Source organism: Nomia melanderi, chromosome 11 (genome assembly GCF_051020985.1).
Source record: "Nomia melanderi isolate GNS246 chromosome 11, iyNomMela1, whole genome shotgun sequence".
NCBI lineage: Eukaryota > Metazoa > Arthropoda > Insecta > Hymenoptera > Halictidae > Nomia > Nomia melanderi.
Window position 1 is genome coordinate 9345470 of NC_135009.1, and position 27400 is coordinate 9372869.

The 27400-nt window shown below is 40.7% G+C and overlaps 2 protein-coding genes across 5 annotated transcripts in view; one reads left to right on the forward strand and one right to left on the reverse strand.

Moving 5' to 3' along the window:
- Positions 1–5881, reverse strand: part of tyn (trynity) — a 171808-nt gene extending 165927 nt beyond the window's left edge. For 2 of the 4 annotated variants that reach the window (XM_076371992.1, XM_076371989.1), the window contains exon 1: positions 5491–5881. The gene's annotated coding sequence lies outside the window, so the exon portion shown is untranslated. The remainder of the gene's footprint in view (positions 1–5490) is intronic. The other 2 variants (XM_076371991.1, XM_076371990.1) reach the window with 2 other exon arrangements.
- The window catches only part of LOC116430546 (nose resistant to fluoxetine protein 6), a 36637-nt gene extending 9562 nt beyond the window's left edge, over positions 1–27075 (forward strand). Inside the window, exons 3-13 of the mRNA XM_031984846.2 lie at positions 2639–2847; positions 17342–17595; positions 18432–18602; positions 19547–19640; positions 20518–20637; positions 20904–21069; positions 22791–22966; positions 24257–24386; positions 25051–25368; positions 26521–26688; positions 26770–27075. Coding sequence (XP_031840706.1) covers positions 2639–2847; positions 17342–17595; positions 18432–18602; positions 19547–19640; positions 20518–20637; positions 20904–21069; positions 22791–22966; positions 24257–24386; positions 25051–25368; positions 26521–26646 — 1764 coding nt within the window. The 3' untranslated portion in view covers positions 26647–26688; positions 26770–27075. The remainder of the gene's footprint in view (positions 1–2638; positions 2848–17341; positions 17596–18431; positions 18603–19546; positions 19641–20517; positions 20638–20903; positions 21070–22790; positions 22967–24256; positions 24387–25050; positions 25369–26520; positions 26689–26769) is intronic.
- The last annotated feature ends 325 nt before the right edge of the window (positions 27076–27400 follow it).

Here is a 27400-nt window from a genome sequence, read left to right on the forward strand (position 1 = left end):
GTCAACGGGTTTTATAAATCTCGGAATGTTAAATATTTGCGCTCGAAGCTCTTTTCCATTAACGCTAACAACTCGTAGCAATTTCAATGAAAAACATATTCACGTACGGATGAATGATACACGCAATGATAAAAGGAAATAATATATGTATTTCATTGGTTGTTTAATTGATTATATATGCGGATCTTACGATATATTTAGTAACATGTTCCAGTTCATAATGAGAGTGAAATGCTTCTATAAAAATGGGGAGCTACTTTGAAAAATTTTAGTATAATTAAGTATGAATATAAACAAAGAATTAAATGTAAATAAATTGAATTATACGAATACAATCCAACGACTGAATTATGCAGACATTAAGGTATCTACGTTCTGTCAAGACAGGTGATTCCTCTACAAGCTATATAAGTCCAGGACCAGACAAAGCGAGAAGAAGAAAATTAATGGCAATAGAATTCAATATAAACTGAATATATTAGAACAATTCCAGATGAGATGGCACGATCTCATTTGAATTGTCAAACGTCTATACCTTCAATTGTTTCCAGCGGTACACTGAATCTCGCAGAGTCCTATTCAACTATTCTCCTTAGTATCTGCCTTCAACAGTATTTATATCAATCATATTTTATATCAACACCAACTTATATCAATATAATTTCATACCAATGATACAATCAATGATATTTACGATATAATCGTTCCTCAAAAAAAAAACCTGCACAGCCTCTGTGACTTACACTAATTGAAACTTCGAAGTGACAAGCGATTTAGAAGGCTGCCGGCGTATATTTGATTTCCATTCGGCAAGATTCGCCAGGCAGTCGTTCAAAGAAACCGTGTCCCACGGGTGAGATCCGCGATTCCAGCTAATCCGATCAACCGGCGACGCTTTCATTCTATTTCTTTATTGCTCGGCTCGCGGTTCGTTTACGGCGACACCGAGAGAACGGGCGGACGCGCCCGTATAATTAGAGTACGACTGAGAAAGTTGAAATCGAGGAAAGAATGGGTGAAAATGATCGTGTCGCGGCGCTGTCCGCGTTATTAATCCACGTCGCGGTGTAAGTCGCGCTGGAATGCCACGCGACGTGCCTGGGCCAAGCCGTGTCCCGCACTTTTCAGCAACGGGCAGCAATCCTTTGATCCGCAGGAGATTATCTCGCTGGAATCCAGCTTACGTCGGACGAGTTTGAGACCCCATCACGGTTTCCCGCGGCCGCGGATAAGCGGCGTGGAAACGGTAAAAACCAAGGGAGACGGGGAGCAGCCGAGGAAAAATAAATTTTTCAAGGGATAGCAGCAAGAAACTCGTGCGCGAACGTGCCCGTCGTACGATGAGAACCGTGTGAACTCGCCGTTAATCGATTCGCGGTGAAATTTTTGGGGAACTGGTTGGTGACCAGCGTGGGTATTAGATAAACCAATTGAAATCTTGATCGAGACAATGAAATTGCATACTGTATATTCTCTTATGTTGTGTATCGTAAAGCAGATAGAATGGAAACAATGAATTGCAAGTAAACGGAATTCGCGTTTTAGAATGGGTAAATCTTCGGACTTAAATGTCAGAAAATTGTTGAGTTTGACAAGGTTTGTGTACTAACACGGGAAACAATCGGTAAATATTAATGAGTTAAAACTCATTGTGGAGGAGTAAGAGAAACGAAGCTAAAAATCTATTAAACTTTTGTCTCGAAGAATAGTTGCTGTTATTAAATGCGAAGGGAGTCATGCTAAGTATTAAACCATTATCAAATTAGTTCGTTTTATTTCCGTTGATTATCTTTCACGAAATGTGCTATCATTTTGACCTACTAAATGTAATATTTCTATTTTCCGTCAATAACACAAAATGTATTGCATAAAATTGAATTTATATTACTTATAATGTTTATAAAAGCATTACGGAAGAATGTGTATAAGAAGGATTTTGTATAATTCCTTTAATACAAAGAAATTTATTAATTTTTAGAGTGTGCTATCCTTTTGTCCCGAAGTGTATGTTCAGGAATTTAACTGCTCTAGATATAACAGAATGGTATGCTCGGAATCGCACGAAATGCACGTCAATTGATTTATGATCAATATTGAAATAAATTGATTTACTAAAGTGCGTTCTACTGTACAAGACGACTGAAATCTGATTAAGTGCGCTATTGTAATTCATATAAGAAAGTACATGTTAGGCAATCTGATTGCTCTAATTCTAGCATTATTGCACCCCGAATGTTTTAACCCTTTGCACCTCGAATTTCTTTCGCATTCTTTCCTCGATGACTGTATTATTACGATATTTGATTTGAAATGCATTTTAAAAAATAATTAGTATGTAGAGAGCAGTGTAAACGATTCTTCTTACTAATAATATTCAAAATAACATAATAACATAATCTATTTTAAAAATATCTTGACAAAGAATCACACCTGTAAATAAAACTGAATCAAACTGATGTCAAGTCACGCTCTACACAGGAGTGCAAAGGGTTAACAAATGTCATAAATCCCTTTCAAACTGATTCGCTATCTGTCGGATCTATAACAGGAATATGCTGATGTTACAAGATTGACTTCGAAACGATCGACATTGAATTTTCTTTTCCACTGATCCCGAATAATTCGATTTCCTTCGCAGACGCAGCAAGTATTTTTGGGTCTCTGTTTGCCGGCCACATGCGACAGGACTTCCTTGACCTCGTTGCTGAGAGCGAGCGCGGATCGAGTCGAACGCGAGGGCAATTCGACCTATCGATCTACCGGCCCTAAGATTCCGATCGTCGAAGTGAAGCCTGTGCCTTCCAGCGATTACAATTGCTGGCGCGATCCCAAGCTGTATATCCTACTGTAAGTAACGCATGAAGTATTGTCCACCGGACATCCTCGCGAGCCGGCCATGCGAACGTTGTTCGTCTTACCAATGAATCAACGTTACCGAGTCAAAACATTTCATTAGTCATACGGTGAATAATAATGTCCATTGCTCGAATAACGAAAATCAGTGTATCAACGAATCGATAAAGGTGAGTAGTCCCTATTTCTCTAGCAAAAATTAAGGAATCAGTGAATAATCGAGCAATTGATAATACAATATTTAATCCAATCGGACTACAATTACGATAATTGTATACGAATAATTTGTATTTTCCTAATAACGAATATTAATCAACCAACAAACTAATGATACAACCAATTAATAGTACATCACTGAATTCCTCCGAACTACAATTATGGTAATTATACTTTGATAGTCTCTGTTCCCGTAATAACAAACGTCAATGAACCAACGAATTAATAATACAAGCAATTAATAATAGAATGTTAAATCCCTCTAAATGAATCAATTTTACGATCGTAATAGCCATGTATTTCCAAGCGTAAAAACTTGCGTTACATGAATCGCGATCCCAGGTTGCGTCATTCAAAAATTACCTTGCGATCGTTCCTCGCGCGACACGATATACGAAGCCTAGATCGGTCGCACTATCATTTGACAATACCAGCGGCCGTTGGCCGGCACCTCCGGGTTACGTGACCGGAATTTGCGCAATAGTTACGTTCACTTTGCTCAAATAACCGAGAAACTGCACGCGCGCGTACTTGCACGTAATTTCGCGACGAGATTCGCGAGGGGGCAGCCCGGCCGGTTAACTAGCCGCATGAGCATGTGTCGCAACCCGCGGCGATCGTCTTACATAAGGAAAAATGATTTCTGTTCGCGGTCCGTATCGGAATTCGGAATCGTTACCCGGCTCCCATAGTACAGTGGCCTAGAAACCCATATTTCTCGGGCAACATTCGGTTTTTCGAAACGAATATTTTGGAAAAAATTTTCCTGCGTAAAGTCAGGGTACTCTAAACACATAAATCCAAAATATCGCTCATTTCTTGTGATTGTGTGATCCAATATAATTTTAAAGTGAAATTTATCTTTCCAAATATGCAGTATAGGTTAAGTGAAAGATTTTGAAAACACTTATATGCAGGATTATTTAATGGCATAAAGATTTATTAATTTATGTGAAAACTATGCAATGTTTATGATAAACTTTGGAAAGGATTTAAAAATGTGCTTGCGGCTACTAGATATGAGGATACCTTTACATGAAAATCTAGATATTACAGAAAGAGAGTACATATATTTTGAGTATCCCCTTGGCACTTTCATTTTTATACAGATTTTAAGAATCACGATGTTTTCGGTAAGATAGAAAATTTATATTATTGCCTTTTACATATTTAGATAACATTAAATTGGAAAATCTAGAATAATTTTATTGGAATATCTCGTGTTTTGTGATTAACATTTTAGATTCCGTATTATATATTTCTATTTCCACGTTATTTCTCATTTATATTAGTCCCACTAATTATATTTTTGTCAAGAAGCAGTTAGTGCAAAGATTAAATTATTTTCCGCCATGCAAAACAAATGTCTACATCACAGGTGCACAATAATGAATCCATCTTGAATTTAACATGTCTCATGTCGGATTCGTCATCGATGACCCCAAAATCCCCTGATTACCGATGTCCATCAACTTTGCATGACTTTTGAATTTTGCCCACAAAAATCGAGTTCCCAGGCCACTGTGCGTCGGAAGGAAGAGTGTTTTCGATTCGCTCGTTCGCCGAACGGGCAGCTGGTCGTCGATCTTGCCCCAATTCGACGAAAGAATTCCAAGAAACGCGCTTCCTGGACGGCCGGTGGCGTGCCACCAGCTCCTGCGTTGTCGAATGAAAGTGGTTACGAAAGAAAAAATTCAATGGTAAAAAAAAATGGGAAAGAACCACGCACGAGAAACGACGAAAAAAAAGCAGAGCTCCTCAACTTGTCCGTATTCCGGGTTTTTTTTCTGTTTTCTCCGACTCCGCTGACGTTGCCGGAGCTGCCGCAACATTTTTTAATTACCTACACGCGCTGAGGTTATGTGCTTTCGGTACGTGTTTACGGAGATACGTAACGTGGAACACGCGACTGCCGTTCCCGTGTCTGGTTACGGTCGCTGAACGTAATTAATGCCTTCGAAATTCTGTGACGCTCGTGTATGTTTAGTCACTTTTTTCGGAATCTTGTTGCCGTACCTTTATATGCTTATGAAATTGGGATGTTTGTGGACTTTGTTAAGGACAGCTTGTTAGGTTGGATCGAAAGAGCCCTCGTCGTTAGAAAGGCAAATTTTCTATACTCATAATTCTCGTATTGAAGCTGAACGATCGCTTACAACTCGTTCGTGAGCAAACGTGACTAATCATTGTCCCCTAATTCTTTCAAATTCTAATTCTCTCGAATCCAAAAGTCTTCAATCGACCAATCGATTGACTCTTGATTTCAAACATCGTTCCCGCTTATTATCTTCAATTTCCCTGAACTCTGACTCTATTTTTCTAATTCCATCGAAGTTAATCGTTATCTTTAAATCGTCGCCATTGGTTTATCAAGATTTCAACGCAGAATTTGAACGTGAGAATTTTATCCTAGGTATATACCTGTTCCTCTTGTTTCCACTGAATCTCAAACTCCCCTGACTCTCGGTTTTCTAAAACAAATTCGTCCTTGAAGAGATCGCCTCGAGCAGAGTCATCGTCGATAAAACACGCGAGAACTCTTACGCAACACACTTTCTTCTGCGACCAGATACAACTTTTACGCAACTGTGCGTGTATTCTGACGTTCCTGTGGATACGGGGCACCGTTTCGCGACACGTAGAAATGATTTCGCTTCTCCCCTAACGGGCGCCTAGCGGTTTCTTCCCGATGAAAGGTGAAGAAAGAAAGAGATGAATGGATAGGAGAAAACGACCGGACGAGACGATTCGCGCACGATCGAGTGCACACGCCCGATCGAGAGGTTACGCAATGTGTGTCACCGTTGCATCGAAAGCGAGACTGCAACGGAACACGTGTTGCGTCAAGTGTCGGCAAGAGAAAAAATGTTCTGAACGCAGATCCTCGGTCTAATTGCGCAACACCGTTGGTATTCATAAATCGCAATCGCGGCAACCGCGTTCGCGAACGTCACCGCGCCTCGCATTATGCAACGGAACCGCAGCCTGCCGTCTCGACTGTGGCTGCTACGAATTAAATCGAGACTCACTGCGAGAATATAGAGATACTCGCGAGAAATTCTGCCGAGAAACGAAATTTCTCGGTTTTCGTTGCTTCAGAAATACGTGGAACTGATTGTTTTCAGAATTTATTCATCAATTGGAAACAATTATGGTTCTTAGTAATTAGAATGTATATAGATTGATGGACTATTTGGGAAAATTTAATTTTCCTGGAAGATGTAGCGTAACAGTGTAGAATATAACACTATTGGTGTAATTCTTTTTAATTATAAAATTGTTGTTAATGGATTTTGGTTCGATTTACGAAAGCTTATTTAATATTTGTAGATATGTATTTATTTATTAAACTTTTAAGATTTATTTCGTGTTTCGTGGAGTTTTGTAAATAAGGGATTTTTAAGGAGAATTTGGTTTGTGCTTCTATGTAGAGTTGTTGATAATCGAATTGAATGGATAAGTAGATTTTCCATATCGTTTCCAAACTTCGAATTAATCTCGACGCAAATTCTGTTGTTACGAGACACCCTGCAACGCGCAACGTTACGTCAGACGAGGAAAAGCCGAGAGAAAGCGAAGGTATGGTAATCAGAAACAGCCGCGAAACATACTTGCCGTCGCGCACTCGTGAATTATGTTCAAGACACCGTTGACCAGCGATTAATGAAGCTTGCCCTCCGCTAGTGACTGGGATCAAGTTCATCGAACGCGATTGCTTAGAATGCAGAACAATTCGAGGCTTTTCCTTGTTGGCAAACAAAATTCATTAACTTTCGTTGCGATTTATACGAAATCGAGTAGAAAGAAATTCTATTCCGTTCTGCATTCTGAATAGTTTGAATGATAATAATAGACGCGCTTGCTTAAGAAGAGTTCAAAGTAATGCTGAAAATTTCGAAATATTATTGAAGAGTATTCACAGAAAACTTGGTACACACCAAACTTCAAAATATTCAAAAGCGCATTGTATCGTTACGTCAAAATTGTGTCATCATTCCTTAACCTCTATTTTCCCACCAGCTCGTGATAAGAACTTTTAATTGAATTTGATGAGTCTAAATATTATTTACTTCGTTCGAATATAAATTAAACATTACTTTTTGATTACCGGTGGTTAGCCTCTGGAGTAAACGTAGAATAAGCATTAAACCTTTTCTCTTCAGTAAGCATAGTTGTGAAAGAAATCATAGGGCAAAGGGTTAAATTGTATACTGCAGAGTAGTAAAAGGATCTTTGTTACTGAAATCATAAAAATGCTTTGCATTGAACCTGTTAACCGCGACAGAATCACAAGTCTCGATAAGTTGGCAGCGAGCCTCGCGAAACATCGTCGGAGATTAAAACGAAACTTCGTCGAGACGCCGCGAAGTTTAATAGATTTCACGGAGAAGACGCAACCGCGTGCCAGAATTCATGGGACCGCTTGAGGATAAGCTATGCAAAGCTGTAAGAAGCTTCAGCGCTCCGAAAACAGCCGAGAGACCTACGTTGCTCTCTGAACCTTCTCAGCTGAATTCTCCTTGCCGCGGAAGAATCAGTTCGCGTGACCAACTCGAGAGAGTTTTGCTTCTAATTTTAAGATAACTTTCCCCATAACTAGGAATTTTATGTTAACTTTTCACTCTTTTATCGATACAAGGTAACTTCTGTAAAATACAGTAGCTACGTTTTCCTAAATAACTGCTTCCAAATTTCACGTTGACATAATCGTGACAGATGTAATAGATCATCCTATTCATCATATTGTGAAACTTTGATACATATTTTCGTAATGGCAATAAAATAGTATCTTACAAAGTAAGATAAGAAATGACATTATTTATGGGATGATCTAATATTTATCTTTCTCATTACAAAATACATTCTCTAAACTTCCTGTAGAGTATCTTTGTGTCTATATTCCAATATAAATAAACTAGTTACACTTTCCTCATAGGTTTCTCCCCACAAAATCTTCATAAATTTCGCAAATACAAGACGTGTTCGAGAAGTTCTCTGTCGTGCATGTTTCAAAGGAAGTGCCTCGGTACATCGAGAACTTCTTTGATTCCGTAACCGTGCTGGGGCGAAACTGTATTATGCGGAGATCGCAGATCCCGCGAAATACATGCCAGATGCATTCTGCGGTTAGCTGCGAATAATATTTCATGCATACTGTGCGCGGAATTGCAACGAACGAAATTAAAATACTTAAAATTTATCGAATTGTTCCGCGGTATTCCGAAATATTAAATGGCGATGAAACCGAGTCAGAAACCAGTTTGGAGAACGGCAAAGTATCACGTCAGCGTTTAAATACGGAAAGAAAGTTCCCTCGCGAGACTCGCAATCGACCCTGCACCGACTTTGTGCTGCGTTCGGCTGTTCGAGGGTTAATATGCCCGCGTGGGACATAAATGGAACGCTGCACCTCCCCGCGGCCTTGTGCGCGATGCATGTTAAACGCTCAGCGAAAAGCGACGCGTGCAACTTCCAAGGAGAGTTACAATCTAACCAGCCAATAACAGGTTGATCGTGATCGGCCCTGCGAGGATCGATCCGTGATCGTCCTTGCGAGTCGCGAGAAGGACGATGCTGAACACGTTGAGTGCGAAGAGGGTCACCTGTGACCCCCAACCAAATTGCGTTACTACAGTTCACTTAATTAAACGATGACTTGAAAACGTTTCTGTATTATAAATAATGCAAGTAGATCGACGTGCAATAATAATAGTGCAGTTCAATCAAACGATTTAATATTATATTTTTTCCATTTTGTGTATTTTCGTGTATGATATCGCGCGGCATTCAACGCGTTAACACTAGATTTACGGAACGAGTCAACTTGGTTAATGAACTTTATAAGCATTATTTCGTAAATGTTGGGATTGATCTTAATTAACGGAGTTATGCAAATATGTATCTTAATTGTCTACTTTTAAACCTGTAAATTCCAAAATTTAAATGAACGAGTATCAATTTTTCCGAGGAGGATAGAACAAAGTGTACAGTAAATATTTGTAACACTTCGCTCGCGGAAACATTAAAAGTACTGCCTGCAGAGCCCGTCAAAATGGCGGGTTTCAATCTTTTTATTCCGCAATTATTGGTATTTTAAAAGCGTAAAATATCCGAAATGATTTGAAAAATAAATAGCTTCGTATGAATACTATATTGAAAATGTGAAGAAACCGGAAAGAATCTGTTATAATTTTTAAAGGAGTACACATTAATCGTATTAAACGCTTGGTAATTCTAGAGTTAATAAACTTCCTAATAACTAGGTTACATAAAAAAGCATTGCATCAGATGATGCGCATAGTACGAAATTGTGAAATGCATTATGGGAAAAGAACAATTTTCTTTTATGTAATGATCTTAAGAGATATCGTTGCGTTACGTTGCACAAGGTGATTGACTAGTTTACGACTACAACTATTATGGTCATTGAAATGCTTATGAAGAAATCCTTTGCTGTCGAACATTGATTTTTCAAAGATTCAACGCGGCAGATCCTAGAACAGAATCAACGAGCGGTATTTCTCGGACACATTTTCTCTACTCGCCAGGTTTTGCATTATTTAGAAAGCTTTCAGTCACGGGAAGCTCGGCCGTCGAACCGTCCGATAATGTTCATTCTATCCCCAGCGAGAGAGTAATCCTTCCAGGTAAATAAAAGCTTCTCGTTGCTTTATTCTTCCCTGTTTTATTTGTAGCACGTTCCACCTTGCTTTTTTCGGTGCACAATGCATCATCCTTGGCAACCTGATATTTTTCTCATGGACACGTTCCGTCTGATAGCCATGTTCCTGAAGGTTCACCTCGACCTCCCGAACATTTTATTTTCTTTCGACGTTAACGAGGTTCGCGATGTCCAAACAGCCACACAGAACGTTCAGTTGCTTCGAGCTCTCGCGAGTAAACGATTCAATGCAGTACTCAGTTTCGATTGAATTCAATGCTTGCGAAGCTGCAGCTAGATTTATTACTTTATTCTATGCACCGAAAGTGAATTGAAACAAATAAATATCAAATTTTAACAAACGCTACTCAATATTCTCACGGAAGACGCGAAGCTTCGCAGGTCGCCTACAATATGCATCAACAGATTTATCATTTCCTCTAATTAAAATGAACTTTCCGTTCTCTCCGGCAATGCATCGAACTATTCACTTTCGCGACTGACTATTCACGGCTCGTAACAGAGTGCACAGGAACGCATGAAATATTTCATTCCGGAGCCGAATTCCGGGCGGATTCGTCCTTTTTCACCTGCGATTTCGACGAGTCACCGGATCTAGTGATACGCGCGCCGATCTCGCGATCGGACAAAACGGCCGGCGGGACAAAAGGAAGCGGAATTCCGAATTTTTGCGATTCACGCGTTCACGGGTCAATGAAACTCTCGTTCGCCCGTATCGGCCGGTTGCACGTGCGCCGCGAACGTATTACGCAAGATCATCGGAAGCCTTAAAGCGCCGGCACGTGAAAGTGGTCCCGGTATCGCGTTGCATTCCGCTCGAATGCGGGCTACGGCCGATGCATCTAGCTGCAGTCGGCGAGATCGATTTTATCGGGTCTGGCTTCGGCCTACCGACCAGCCACTACTGATGAATCGCGCTCCATTTACAATCATACATTTACTTAACCCTTCCGTCGCTGAATATGTAGTCTTTCCCATAAATCGAGGAGAGGGCCAAGAACAGCTGCTATCAGGTGGAATTGAAAATTGTTTTCAGTGAAAGAAATAAGATACGCACTAATAATAAGAATAATTAGTAAGAGTGGGAACGAGTCTTGGAAATTTAATAAAAGTAAAATTCCCGCGGATGCCATTGTTATCGCGCTTCGTGCTTTAGTGGCTGGATTACAATGTTTTCGCATCTAGGAAATGTGGGTCTTCTATGTTACCATTATATTGCGGATTTTATATCCTTCGATTTTATATTGTTCGATTTTTTAATCTTTACGAGAAAAATCTTTGAGGAAGGTTAATGATGTTTCTATGTTTCCTGGGATGACAGGAATCTTTGAAGCTTTCGATTTTAGTGAATTGATATCGTAAAAGTGCATTTCTGCAGTTCCTATCACGGCGAGGCTAAAGAATCTTATATTCTTTAGTATTGCATAGTACTAATGACGTAATTAATGGGATACCACTAAAAAATAACTCCGTTTCGCAAGAAGCGACGATACTCTACTTCATAAATATCGCTGGAAGGCAAGAGCACTCGATAAATCGTACGCTCGCTTGCCAGCAATAAAAAAGTAATGAAACCCCGATTTGCAAGTTCTAAAAAATAATGCGCTTACATTTCATCGTTGCCTAGAATCTAGAAAGTCCAAGGTGACGAAAAGTGGTCGGCCATCGAGTAAGGCCACGAGAAACAGGCTACTCGTTTGCGAAAAACATCAAACAAATCCGAAAACGATTTATTTGTCAAATAATAAACACGTGCGTGCCGTGCACGAAAGTGTCCCATTAAATGCAAGCGCTGGGAGAGCTGCGGAACGAGCTAATTAGAAATGCGTTGCGTAAAAGCCGCGAACTTCAGGCGAAACGGATCATCGAGCGGCGCACAGACCGTTATGCAAGGGGCCTCGGTCGGATCTGCAATGCAAACGCACGCATAATCGTTTGAGTTTAATTGCAGGAAAACAGAAGAAACGGAACGGGAGTGAGCGGTCGTAATCCTGCGATCGCTGAGTCACAGTTCGGTAGCCGTTGGACGATTTAAATGTATGAATGCAACAATGTTCGCCAAGAAAAGTTTCGAGTTTTCCCAGCGTTCCATTTGCCATTGGAATCGAAAGGAAACCGAACGCACGGAATTAACGGCGAACGGAAAAACTCACGGCGCGTCGCAAGGAAAATAGTGGACTGCTTGTTCCGTCCGACGCGGAACAAAACGGAGAAAATCCTCGAAGGTTCGTTTATGATATGGACGTGCCAACAAATTTACTTTCGGGATTAGCTTTTTTCGAACTCAGTTTATTTATTTTAGTTACAAGGGGCAATCGCACCCTAAACCATGAGAAAATCATTTAGTTAATCCGCGCATCTCCAGACAATAGTTCTGGAATTTTCGTCGTTCGTACAGACAACCGACCATATCATAAACCGGGAATTTCCGAAGGGTCGACGCGAACCTCGTTCGTAACGGTTCCGCCAGCCATGCGTCAACTTGGAGGAAATTTCCAAGGCATCGGCAAATCTTCGAGGATCCCTCGCACGTGGTCATTGCCCTCACTCTTGCACCAAGAGGGCAGGCCAAGGGGCGTCGTCCAAGACGCCCCCCGATTTTTGGAATTATGCGCTGATTGGGTATTTTCGATTTCCCAATCAGCGCACCCGACACAAAACCTGTAGGTGTCGTATAAAAACACCTACAGGATCGCACTCGAAAGGTTTTTTACGCTCATTACAAGATAAGTCGCTCAACCGTTCGGAGTGACGATATCTCGGGTTTTTTCGCTCAATCGTTCGGAGTGACAATCTCAGAGACTTTTTCTCATTGCACAACGTTCAGTCCATCGTTCGGGACACATAAGTCGCTCAATCGTTCGGAGTGACGATATCTCAGATACTCAATCGTTCGGAGTAACGAGATATCATTCATTCATTCAAACAGTAGTCAGTCCATCGTTCGGGACAACTACAACTAGTGATCTGATCTCAACCAGTCGGAGATCAGAATTGAATCAGTCGATTTCTGAAGAAATTCGTAAATCGACGCGTCGCGAGTATTAACGAGACCTAAAGTTAAAGCTGGGATTTACAACCCCAGCCGAGGAATTTAATCCGCGTTAGTATTCGTGTACGTGCGACGTCGCATTTTTCGGTATCTCGAGCCGGATCTGCTACGCAACACTGCTGCTAGACAACAATAACGACGCGCTCTTCGAGAATCCACGGAAAGATGCAGGAAAAAGAGAAAGAGAAGGGAACGTTGATTACGGTGGCACGAAATAGAAGCTCGCAATAGTACGCCAAGGTTAACTGGGTTCTCGGCACAAGCCAATTTGACGCATACCGAATTTTAATATACATTATTCGGTAAGCGTGGATGTTGATTGATCAAATTACATGAGTATTATCGCAGTTGTGTATTTTCAAATAATCTAATTCAAATCTAGCCAAAGAACAGCGCATACAATATCGAGGCTAGCGAGTTTAAGTAGTAACAGTCAATTGTAGTCAGACATTGACTAATAGTTACTTACTAAATCGATCGAACTAAAACTCAATGATCTCTAAATGAAACGATTTATGATCAAATTCTACTTTGTTCTCAACAAACTCAGTTATTCCCTACCGAAGAATACCAAGCGAACACCTAAATTCCAATTTATCTCGAATAGAATCATCTCTCCTAAGATTGGCTTTAAAAATAATTTTCAAATTTCCAAAGTAGGACGACGCGGTGGAGGGAAGTGACACGGGAGCATCTGCGTTGTCACGCCTGGTTACTAACGGTCCGAAGGATTAAGGTCCGACGTCGAGCGTCGGGTCGTGCTCCTTAGGATTCGACGTCGCGGCCCATTCGATATTCTCGGCGGAGATGCAGCGGCCGACGCAATTTCCGGATAAATTGAAAATTTGTGCCGTCGCGATCCCCCGGGGGATATTCCGTGGAAAAAGGACGAGCGCAGATTCGACCCGGAAGCGGTTTTCCGCGGGCAACTCGTTAAAGAACGCCGCCGGAAACGGATACGGTCCTCTGCCATCACGAGACGACCACTTAAACTTCTAGACAAGCGGTGTCTTTAAGTCGTTCTGTCGGTCGCCGGTTTTCTTGCGACGACGGGAGTCGCCGGAAGGAATTGTCGGGAAAGAACGCGGGACAAACGAACGCTGGATGAAGGGGGAATGCAAATAAGCCGCGACACAATTCAAGATTCATAACTTTATCGAGTACAGTTTTTCCGTCCTCCTCTACTTCGCGATTAGGTCAACCGTGAACGCAGCTGCGACTCGCTTCCTCACAGTCTAATTTACTTTTATCTGCCGCGTCTCTCTGTTCACGTGTTTGTTTTACTCCGAGCTGTGGTAAAGATGTTTTACTGTTGGTATTATCTTGATCAACCGGTCGCCGGGGGCCTTCAAGGTATCGAATCGATCACATTGTTGCAATTGCGATAATTTGTGGGGTATGTACTGTTCATTATTGGTGTCATGGAACTTTTTATCGGTGGAGTGTGGATCTTTATGTACATTGGAAGTTTTAAAAGTAGAATTAGAGGAATAGATTTAATACTAAGTTAATTAGTAATTTGTCAGTTCTGTTAATAGTAACAGAAATGTATTGATATTCTGAATATCCTAAATTTTATAAAATATTCTAAAAAGCGCTACACTTTTGATAGTTTATATGTTTCTTTTATATTATTATACGTTTCGTCCTACTTATCAGCAAATTGAGAATTTCTGTTTGATCCTCGTTAGTGTGTTATACGGTTCGAAGTAGATTTGATTTTACTTATTTTTAAAATGAATCTATTGTTTTATTGCTGCGATTGTATCAATTATTTCAGAAATAGCTAGTTGGAACAGAGCAGCCGACAACAGAAGTTCCAATTTCCTTCCGCCTCTAGTTTAAACCAAAACAGACATTCGATAACGCCAGTTCCCACGGAAACTTTTTCCCGAACCTCTCAATTTCCGCCGCGATTTCTTCTGTCGAACACAATCAGCCGCGATACACGCCGTAAGGAGACCGACGTTCGTTATTTATCGTTCGCTTTCTCCCAAAGGGAGAACGAACAATGCGCTTAATCGGAGGAGAACGTTTCCCGGGGCGCGGCATTGCGCCGCAAATTAAGAAAACGAAATAAAGTCGGGGTATTATTGTTTCGGGCTACGGAAAGCTTCCGGCAATGGATTCAACGCCATCGTGCCGTGAGAATGTTCGTCGCGGCTCGAAATCGGTTCCCGATGAGCTCACCCGTTCGAATGTTTCCGATTCGTTGGAAAACCGTGGTCTCATCGTCGTCGAGCCGACACGACGCGGCTCTTTAATTTCAAGAGGCTCGTTCTACGGAATAATTACAAGCGCCGATTCCGATGATCGACGATCGGCATTCCGGTATTAGCTCTTCCCTGGAATCTTCCGATCGTTGCTCCGACGAATGAATATTTTCCAATTTGTATCTGTTTTTCCAGGATAAAGGTAACTCGCGTAGCTACACGTGAAAAATAAACATTGGTGTGGAACCAGAGGCGAACGGCGATGATAAAAATAACACGTGTAATACGCACGTAAATATGGAAAATGGAAATTTATTTGAAAGGAGAAACAGAATAATGATCACAATGAAAACAATTTGCGTACGGTAACGTGTAAAAATTGGAAATTGATTCGAAGAGAGAAATGAATGAGAATAATGCACGCATGTAATTATGTATTTAAATATAGAAAAACAGCAGCTGATTCGAAACGAATGCACAATGATTCTGAGGCAATTGAAAAAACCGTCTGTATCGGGATACAAGTTAAACGGTAAATAGATTTATTGGCACAATGATTAATAGGCCCGCGAATGACCGGTTTACCATTAACCGACGATTAATCAAATTGACAGACGAGCTATGAATAAATTTTAATTTTTTTCCAATGAACGTGGAAACAGATCAGGATTACAGGACGGCCGGATCCGGTCGAAGCAGAATTACGTAAACACTAATGAAATACCATTAAAGGTGGCTTTACGATCCGTGATTACGTTCGCACGCACAGTTATCAATTCTCTCGCGCGCTAATTTGACGCGCAGGTGTCCGGTCACATGGCCGGAATCGTTCTCCCAATTTTTTTCACCACGCACGATAGCGGACGCGTGAAAAACACGATGATCTCGTTGGTGGATTTTTATTTTGTTATATTCAGGCGTGAATATTTCGCAGTTTGATGTCCCGGTGATTCTAGAATAATGAATGCGTGAAAGTGGGTATGTATTAGGACGATTTGAAAATTTGGTGGATTAGTTAATGCAAAGGAATACTTGAAATATTATTCACATCGTATATTGTATTTATAATATAGTGATCCATGAAATATTACTGATTTATTATATTATGTTTTTAATATAGTAATTCTTGAAATATTATTGACTTGTTATATAGTATCTATAATATAGCGATTCTTGAAATATTATTGACTTGTTATATAGTATCTATAACATAGTGGTACCTGAAATATTATTAATTTTTCATATAATATCTATAATGTAGTGATACCCGAAATATTAATGACATTATATTATCTAACGTAACAAAATAATATTTGGAATGTTATTCCAAAAAATCGAATTGTCGCAATTTCAAGCTAAAAGTCATACCTTTATAATTAGTTCGCGAACTTTTCAAACTACCGCAATCAGGCGATGGAAGATATTAATATAATAACGACACTACCGCGAATATCCACGTGTTCTAGCTATAACAACGAAACAAATCGAGCGCGCATGTCACGATGATATAAATGGGTTATCCTTTACCCATTATCCGGCGCGCACAGATGAGCAATTAATCGGTATTCGAGAAGAATTCTCAAAGCGTTAGAGTATCGAATAAAAAGGAAACAAAACGAGCGAGTGTGTCGACGCAGCCCGCAGAAAACAGGAATGGATAACTCGATAACGTTATTTCTGCCGACGGCGGATCCGATTAATCGCGACGGAATAATATTTGTCCGTTAAATCGTATTTCCGAGAGAGCGGTGCAAAAAGCAATGATGATTTAGAGACAAAAAACGTCCAATCCTGAAAAAGAAGCGTATTATTGCGATTCTAATGGTAGCTGCACGATTATCGTTGTTAATTTCGCTTTTGATTGCGGGCGGTTTAATCTTTAGCCTTTAATAGTTATTTCAGCGTCTTATAATACTGTACAAGACTCATAGCAAAGATTTCGAACAATATTTGACAAATATAGATATCACCTGCAGATATCTTTCGAATTAAGTATTACTATTCTACCATCGATTATTATGATTTGATATAAACGTCGACGTGGAATAAGCCTGAAAATCTTCTCCTCCTGCAGTTTCTAGAATGATTCTGCAAATTATTGGTGACAAATTGCACCAGTTGTAGTTAGAGAAATTCTAGTGCAACGAGTCGAGACAGATGCAAATTCGTCGCGTAGAAGTGTCTCCGGTAAAAAAACGCTTTAGACGCTCTGGAAAAAAGAAATCGTTCTGTCTGAACTCATTTGTTCCCGTCTAGTAACTTATTTCCAGCCTCGTTAACTCTCTCAGCCGCCGCGAACAAGATCTTCGCGTTTTTTTCTTTTAGAGGAGTCGGAGGAGCGATAGGATTGCTGATGCTGTTCGCCACGATCTACGAGTACAGGACACTGTCGATCTTGAACGACGTCGAATCCTCGAGCGTGTCGAACAATAACGAGAGGCTCAGCAATTTCTCCAACAAGAACCTGAATCAGGATCACGTCACCTCGATGGGCCAGGACAACGGAGAAGAGCTGATCGAGAAGGGGAAGGATCTACAGAAGGATCTGGCTGATCATGTGAAAGACGACCACAGGAAAGGTGAACTTTATCGATTGTCAGGTGTCTTGGATATTTCTGCTGCCACTGACATCTGAGGTCTAAATATTTTTGCGATTGTAATAACTACCTATGAAATTTGAAGTTTAAAGTTTGATGTTTGAAGTTTGATGTTTGAAGTTTGAAGTTTAAAGTTTGAGGTTTGAAATTTGAAATTCCAAGTTTAAGCTTATGCACTCAAAGTACCCTCACAGACACTGCTAAAGTTTGGCATTGCGATCGAAGTGTGCCTTTCAGGCACACCAACAATATACTGCACTGAAGTCGAACTGTTTGAATTTACAGTTCAACTTTAGTTGCATGTGATTTCATGTTTCATTCATTTCAGCATTTAGGCGTTGATTTGACTGATAAAATAAGAAAATTTATTATTCGGCGAGGAAGTCCGAGTGTAGAAGCTTCAGATCGAAAGTTCGAAGTTTGAAATTAAAAATTTGAAGTTTAAAGTTTGAAATTTCAAACGCAATTCCATACTTCTATTTTTAAACCTATTTGAGAAGACGATTATACCAAATCTAACTCCCATAATTTCTCACCTTCATCTCGTCAAGCATGTCGGACCCATCTTACCAATAGCAATACCGCTTTCTTTTATTTCACTCCGACATTCTATTTATACCAGAAATTAAATCTCGCCCATTAAAAGTCGAGTATTTCGAGCTGCAACTCGATAAGACCAACAAGAAAAAAGAAAAGCGGTGACAGTCATATCGGAACGGTCATCGAAACAATTGGAACGCGACGTTGACGTCAATAGCAGTAGAAGTGCCGGATCCTTTGGCGGAACGATCACGAGTCGCCTTTCTGTTTCTGTACAGGTGTCTGGATCAAGTGTTTGACCGCCTTTAATCCCATCACGAACGGCAGCAAGATCATTAGCACAGAGCCTGCGGCCAGAGACAGTCTGACTTGCTTGCACGGACTGCGTGTGCTCTCGTTGGGATGGGTCGTCATGGTGCACACTTATTTGCAAGTTTACGCTATAGCCGGTAAAGTTTGTTCTCCGTTTCCGTGAGCAATTTTGCAATAATGAAGGGAATCGGTGTTGTCGAGCTAGCATCGCGATTAATCTGACAGAACACAACGCATCCCCTCGACCTTCGCTCGAGACACGTAATTTGCATAGATAATTAACGGCATAAGGAACGGTAATGGCTGGGACCAACAGAATTTCGAGTTAGTTATACTGTAGAACAGACTGTTTGCTAATTAACACTCGACAATTTTTCACTAGGAACATTCAATATTTTCTAATCAGATGTAGACTACACCAACTTAACCAGTACAGTAAAGAACAATGCTGTTTCATTTCAATACTTTACATATTAATTCATTGAGAAGCATAATGCTAAATATCAAAGTTCACGGTTTTGTGCCTTTCGTATTTCAATTTTCCTCGGATTGTAATTGAATATTTCAAAATGACCAATTGTTTTACTAGATAGCAATCGAGAATGTTATAAAACATCTATGATAAGTATTTAATGTTTCTGTCTTTAGTTGCGAAAGAGGTTACCTAATAGCACTGCTGCGCGCTCAAATATTAACAGAAAAGAAATTCTGTCTGAATTCCAAATTGTGTCGCTTTAAATATAGAAATTTACCGTGTCAGGACTCGCGATTAAAGGTAATTGGACCTCGATTCGGGAAACACGAGCGACAAGTCCGTTCAATAATCAGCGACAAACGAGAAGAATAATGCTGGGTAATGAAGCCGGTAATAAGCGAAACAGAGACGACAGAGGTCCGAATTGATACAGTGTCAGAATCCAATTAAAGCGTTCCACTTTCTATGGGGTTTAATGTATTGTGATGTAACGCGCGGCGTACCGGTTTTTCCTGATCCACTGTAATCGACCGATCACGCCGAATCGAGAGGAACTTTCACTGATAATCGCAGGACGATCACTTTCCCTGTTTCACGATTTTGCAGAAAACAAGTCGCTGCGCACGGTCACCGAACGAAATTTCATGTTCCAAACGATCAGCAATGCCACCTTCTCCGTGGACACGTTCTTTTTTATCAGGTAACTAAACCGAATTTAAAAGATAATTGTCCCGATATTATCACGTAACGTATATTTCTGCAACGTTCTTGTGCACCTTGTTATTAGTGGAAACGCACCGTGCTCAACGCAACGTCTGTCATTAGTATTTTTTCTCGGTTCCTGTTACACGCAGAAAACATGTAGAATCGTTGCTTTCCACGCATACATTGATACTCGTTGTCCAGCAGGGTCTGCGTAAAGCAAAATTGAAATGTTCAAATTTCCTGTACTTCTGGTGCTTACACAGGTCGTATTTACATTTAATATCACCCCGCGATGAGTTTCTCTCAATTATCGCGTGAAACTCGAGATTTACACGTTATACGGTCAAACAAATATGGCTACCGTCAGCAAACAAGTTTGCGGGTCACTGTAATTTTCGTTATTAGACTGTGGATTTCAATACAGATGCTCTTAAATACACTCGCAGAAATTAGAACTTGAAGAAATTTCCTTTACTTCTACGTCAGTTCATATTCCAACACAAAAAATTCATCGGACATTTTCATATACTCTCCTACACCATATTTAACACTAAAACTACCGAGCAGTCAAATAGACTTTCCGAAATTGTCCATAGAAACTGCAAGAGTACGTCTATTGAGATTTCTATTAAATTACAATTATGTTTTCGTATTGCTAAGTCAATGTCTGCAGTGATTTCTCCGAGAATCATCTATCTTTTCAATAATCGCAAAAAAAGAACAGGATCATTTCGACCTATATGGTAGGTCTAGTATTAAAGAACCAAAAACGCGACAAATAAAATCTGCACCCCACTCAAGCCAAAAGTCAAGTTCAAAAGAATGAAACAGTCGTCTAGAATCACAGGGAATTAACTGGCAGGATGTTTCAGCGGCTTGCTGGTCACGATTCTCTTCTACCGTTCATCCGGGAGCTTGAGAAACGACAAGGAGAGCTTCACGAGGACGTGCTCCACTAAATTCGTCATCATGATCCTCTACAGATTTATCAGGTGAGTAGCAACCGTGCTAAGTTACTTTCCCGCGATAACCTGAATCGCGAGCGAATCCGTGAAAGCATCAGGAAGAGTGTCGGCTCTGCGCACGTTGATCCGCGGCGCAACGGATTTCGATGAAGCGGAGGCAGATCGATCAAAGTCCCGCGCGATACGTCGGATGAATGGGGTTGAATCTCGAACGAGTCTCGTCCCAATCCCGCTCGCTGGCCGAGCTATCGATACCGACTGACCCGATCCGTCGATTTTCTACTTTCGTCCAGATTGACGCCGGCCTACCTCTTTGTCCTGGGGATAAACGAGATCGCTATAAAACAGGCACACGCGAGGACGGTCTTCACGCCGAAGATGATTGACCACTTGACCTGCGAGAAGTTCTGGTGGAGGAACGCGCTCTACCTCAACTCGTTGTACACTAAGAAGGAAATGGTAAGGGGACGAACTCTAATCCTAGAGATACCGTTTCTGGATACTCTTCACGGTAACAAGGATGTTCATCATGAAAATCGATGTTTTCTTGAACTTGTATTTTAACCCATTTGCATCTCCGCTGTAAATGTGAAGCTTAAATCAGAGATGCTCAACTAAAAGTCTTCTAAGCTTTTCATTGAAATGTACTCCGACTGACATAGCCTAGTAATACAGACGACTAAAAGTAACTGTGCGGATTAGTTCGCTTAATGATGCGAATGGGTTAACTAAATGGGGATTACTGTAGAACAGGGGAAATTTCGTGAGTCCTTAGGAAGGTGGTCGAGGATAGTTCTATGTAACGGTATGTTTGGCTCGGTGATACGTGGAGTTGGTGAACTTGCGTTAATAAAGAGGATACTGGTGATTGTAGCGGTTGTAAATGTAATAGAACTTATTCTTTCTGTTCTTAATCTATCAGGTGGATCAAATTGTTTCATATATCTTTTACAATTTCTTAAGAGACCAGGGATGTTCCTCTGAGAAATTATGAAATTAACTCTGGTATACTTAAAGTAGAATACGGGTTAATTGAAACCTCGGTAATATCCAATTATACTTGTCGAATGTACCTGAAGCATGTTTCGAGAGATTTTCAAGAGATGTTCGAGAGATTCATCAACGTGCACATATAATGGGGAAAATAATTGGCTCGGAATAGCCGACGGATTAACGATCGTATATCCACGATCAGGAAGCAGAGATGATTAAACGGAAAGAGTAGGATGCCGGTGCAGCAGCGAAATTTCAGACAGGAAGCACGGCCTTCGGATGGAAGACGGCAGACGAGGAAGGTGTCCTGGGTCTCGATCGTTTTCCGATAATTAATTCCATCGCTCGGAGAAAGTTCCGAAGCGGCTCGCGACAACGCGGGCCGTCTAGCCATCCTAAAATCAATTTCATCGATGTTCAGAGGGAAAGAGTCGGTTAATTACCGGTTTCACCGGTGTTCACCACGCGGACGTTCAATGGAAGCACCTGCTTGCAGTTCATTCGTAAATCGATTTAAAATCCATGCATCGATGCTTCGTATAATTCATCGGAAGAAATTGGCGAGGAAAAGATAAGAGAACAAGAAGAAAAGAAAAGAAGATAATCTAGAATATTGGGTATGAAAAATTCATCCCAATTTAAAGAGAAGGGTGCAACTATTGCATTAACACTGAAACTACCAAGTCAAATTGACTTCTTCCAATTTTTCTATAAGAAATCTAAGAGTGCATTGATATTTCGATCGACTTATAGTTTGATATTCCTACTGGCAAATCAATGTCTTCAGTACCTTCTTGGACAAGCTTCTATTATCTTAATTCATAATTACAATGGAAGAATTCAGAAATGGGTCGATTTGACCTATTTAGTAGCTCTATTATTAATAAGATAATGGAAAAGTAATTTGCCTATAAAGCACACACTCCCTCCTCACAATCAAAGGCTTGCTTCAAGAGACCCAATGATCTTTCCCTTAAAAACGAACTTTCGTAGGTACCCAACATTTCAAACAGCTCGACTCTGAATCGATAAACTTTCGATTCATGAAGTTCTCCAGCTGTGTTGGCGTGTAGAACCGCGCACGTACGCCGAGCCAAGTATTTTCCGACACTTTCGCAATCCCGACCTAGTCTAAGCCCGTTGAACCCCGCGATTATCCAATGAATGCTCGATCAACAACTTTCCAGTGTATGCTGTGGAGCTGGTACATGGCGAACGACACGCAATTCTACGTTCTTGGGATACTCTTGTTACTGCTGTCCGTTAAGTACTTAAAGGTCGCCGCGAGCCTGGTGCTCCTGCTGCTGGCCTCGTCGTGGTTCACCACTTTCGTCGTCGCTTACACGAACGACTATGTGGCGAGGTAATTAAATGTTCATCAGCCGCTAATGCATCGCGTGCGAACGCGATGTTCCAGTTTTTTTTTCGATCGTTAGCGCTAGATCTATCGGATAGGTAAAAGTAACCCACTTTGGGGCCCTTCTTTTAGAATCATTGAATACGTGCAAATGACCTCTCAACAAATTATCAGGCGAGTTGATTTAGTAACGTGTAAACTGAAATATGAATTAATTGAGATTGTAATAAATGCATTTTTGTAGTTCTCGTAAGAGAATTAGGAAGAGTTAGTTGGACTGCTAAGTAATTCTGCCACCGAAATGCCCTGTAGCTCCATTTTTCACCCACGAAACGCATCGTGCCATTTAACCCTCAGGCCGACCTGACCCGAAAACGTTTCGTTTTCATTACGGTATCCGGTGTGAGAGCATGATTAATCGGGCACCATCCAGTTAATCGAAATCCAATGTATCGATTTTGCCCGTACGAATAATTGATCAGACGGATAGAAATAAATTCAGTAACGCCAGTTTATAAATACCGCGATCGAGTTACAAATACGGTTTCTGCCTTAATCAGAGCTAAACTCGATGCGATTTTACACGGAAAATATTCGTGAATCGAACTTAATTAGTTTGGATTGACCTGAGCGAGCAACGCGCGAAATTGGAATAGTAGAAATTAATTCGATGGCAACGGTTAATGAATATTATAACCCTGACGATGATACGATTTCTTTCTCAGCTTATTAACAGCAAATCTATTAAGCACGAATACCCAAGCGTGTAAAAAGCGAAGTGGATAATAACGAATCGAAACGATTTAGCCTATAACGAATGCAATTACAGTCTCATTTACATGCGAATATTAGAATGTAATTCAGTACAAGAATCTTCAGCTGAATATCTGAGAAAATTACGAATTAACCGATGAATGTAAAGCTGTAAATGACGAGTATGCCGAAGATACTCGGTTAACGGGTTAATTAGATGAAAATTTGATCTCATTTCGTTCGAAATGCTTCGACACAATTACTCCGAGTGTACGGCACAACTTGGATGGGAGAAAAACAGTCGCCGGTACACGTTTCCGCGATATCAGCCGGTTCCAATGGAATTAGAGCTTATTGGAGTAGGTAATGGGACAATTCCGGGTATCTAATATAACCGAGCGGCGACGGGGCTTCTGGGTTTCCTTGCACTTTATGCGGCTGTTATCTCGTAATCGTTCAGACTTAACCGAGTATCGGGTTTTTCATTTTCCAACCGCGGCCAGACCAGTGTTCCCCTTCTATTCTTTTTTCTTTTTGCGCCAGGATCCAAGATCCGTTCGCTCTGTTCGACGAGCTGTACGATAAACCCTGGATGAGGGCCGGACCCTACTTCGTCGGCATTATCACTGGCTACATCCTCTTCAAGACGAATTGCAAATTGAAGCTGCCCTTGGTAAGCGCATTCGATCCATCAAGAAACACTGTCTCTTGAATGATAATTCCAGGACTGTCATTAAATTTGTAATGCATCGTTTGATCTTGACGTCGAAGATTAACGATCCTAATGGTCTAAACTGTATTCTTCGATACAATCGTCAATATTTCTAAACGCATCGAGAACTTTTAGCATTTCTACAAAACTTCATTCCTCGAATTTCTTAAGATTTGATCTATTAACTTTTTATATTCGAAACAAACTTATTATTGGATTCGGTGCTACGAAGTAAAAAAAATTCTCCTAGCTATACGAACATTGCGTTAGTAATCAAGATTACTCTTCAATATACTGTTCCGTACACTTCATGTATTCGTTACAATCCCTGTTCACTTAATTAATGAAAATTCTGATTTGCAGCAAACGTTCGCAGACGAATACGGACTTCTCAGTAAACGTGCGCATTAAATTTAGATTCCATTTCCTTTGGAAGAAGGACGGAGAACCAAAGGAATGGAAATAAGACCATCTCGTGAATCGCGAACCGATTCGAGTCCGTGAAATTTCGTTTGCCGCGAGAGTCGGTCAAAGCGTTGACGATTTGTCCGTAGCAGCTAAAGGAGAGTCAAGGTGATCGAGGAATGGTAGAGACCCTAGCAAATTGAACTCGCGCGTGTTCCAGGTGGCGCGGACCATTGGTTGGCTGGTATCGAGCGGCATGATGTTCTCGCTGGTTTACGGCCTCTATCCCGGAAATTTAACCGTGACTGTGAGTTCCGTCTACGCCGCCTTGGGACACACCGCCTGGGCGATGGCCGTGTCCTTCATCGTGATACAATGCTGCACTGGATCCGCCAAAATGATCGACAGCCTGCTGTCGTTGCGCCTGATGTATCCGTTGTCGAGGCTTACTTACTGCGCGTATCTGGTGCACCCTATCATCATGATGATCACCGTCACTCAAATGGACGGTCCGTTGCATCTCCACAACGATATCGTGGTGAGATTATATCTCATTCTTTCAACCCCCTTTCCAACCAATTTTTAACCTCTTCGATGCTGAATATTTGATAGCGTATGACGTACCCTTAACACTAGAACTACCGGATAGGTCGGAATGACTTATTTCTGATTTCCTCTTTTACTTTTGAGATCTCAATAAAAATTTACAATTGAAACCTCAATAAACGCACGCTTATGGTTTTTATAAAGAAATTTGTAAAAGTCAGTTTAAGTGATCGGTAGTTCTAATGTTAATTCAGTTTTATAATTTTGATTGGTACCGCATTGACGAGTAGCAAATTATTCATCAAAAACAGTAGTGATTAGGAAATAAATGCAATAGGAAATTGGATGAGAAAAAATGAAAACTGATCAATTAGCTGAATTCCTCGTCATTGAAAGATCCTCTAATAGTACTTCAGAGTAAGAGGATTTTTAAGAATTAATTTAATACATTTTTCTGGATTTTTAAAGACATTCCATAAATATGATAATGCTCAGACTATAAATAGCAAAACACCAGGAAGATTCTTTCACTAGAGATACTATATAACACCGAAGAGGTTAATGACGTGCCTCCTTGGGACCATAATGTGGTTCCGATCTTGGCACACTTCTGAATTCCCGGCTGAAGTCACGCTAATGGGTTGCCCGCTTATATTCAGCCAAGAAAGTGTCCAAGAGAAAAATTCCTTACCGCAAAAAGAACTTAAATAGCTTCTTCTTTCCTTGAAACCTTGATTTTACGGGAGTCAGTGGCTTCGAGTATTACGACGATGGAATGAAGCTTAAATTTGTCTTTTCTTTTATTACTAGATATCATAACAGATACATAATCACTAAGCAGATTAGCTTATTACAACATATTAACAACATATTACGTGTAGAAGATTTTCCAAGAATTTTCAATTCCTATTCAACATCCGAACAAGCTCTAAAATTTTGGTACACCGATGATCATTAAAGCACATTTAATCAGCTTATCCCACGAGACATACCCACAAAGGTTCACAGAATCCTCTGTCTCCTTTCATTTCAATCGCTCTCCCATCGATCCCCGATTAGCTAAAAGGTTCGAAACGGCTTCAATGCCAGTCCTCCCGTTAACGACCAAGAATCCTGAACACGCCCCGTCTGTTTGCGTTTCAAGCTGATTCTGTACTTGGGCAATCTCGTCGCCTCGTACTTGTTGTCGTTCTGCGTTTCGATCGCGCTCGAGGCGCCCATAGTCAACCTGCTGAAAATCGCCTTTATCTCGAAGAAGCGGGCTAGGTAGGAGGCAGCGGAAGATCGAGCGCAGCTTATCGTGCGATCGACGGTGAGTAATGGACACCACGATTTCAATGGAAATAGACGTACAGCCGGGAACATCGTTATCGATTCCCCGTGATTTTTACAGGGAATAATCCTGCCTCTCCGATCGACAAGAGAAAAAAAGCCACCCATCCAATCGTCCGTCTATCTGTTTAGCGGACGTTTTCAAACGGAAATAAAGCGGGGATCCGATTCCCTCGACGACACTGAACACCCGGTTCGCGGCTCGACGAATTAAGGGATCGGCGCGATTTCGTCAGTGAGGAAGATCTGGTGCCTAGGAGGATCCAGCGAACTCGAGAAGACTCGTACAGTGTCAATATACTTTGTAAATCGTACCCCTCGAGATTTCTAACGGTATTCTCGCGAAGAGGATGACGGAGATGATAGAAACGAGTATGGAAATTTGTATTTATCTTTTTGTACTAGCTAAGATCCTTGTGTAATATATTCGTGAATATAGTGTTTGGACATCAAGTGGAACGACGTGGATGTTACTTTCCTCTTATTGAAAACAGGAGATTAAATATATTTTCTCTTGAGAAAATCAATTCAAATTGTCCTCAATTTAAATAAAAGAACGTAAATAAGAGTTTGGGGGACGAAAACTCTTTGATATACAAAAATACCGAATAGTTGAGCAATAAATATGTTTGGTGACAGTTGTAATTATAATTTTATTAAGAACGAAACACTCGTAGACAAAGTATTCGTTA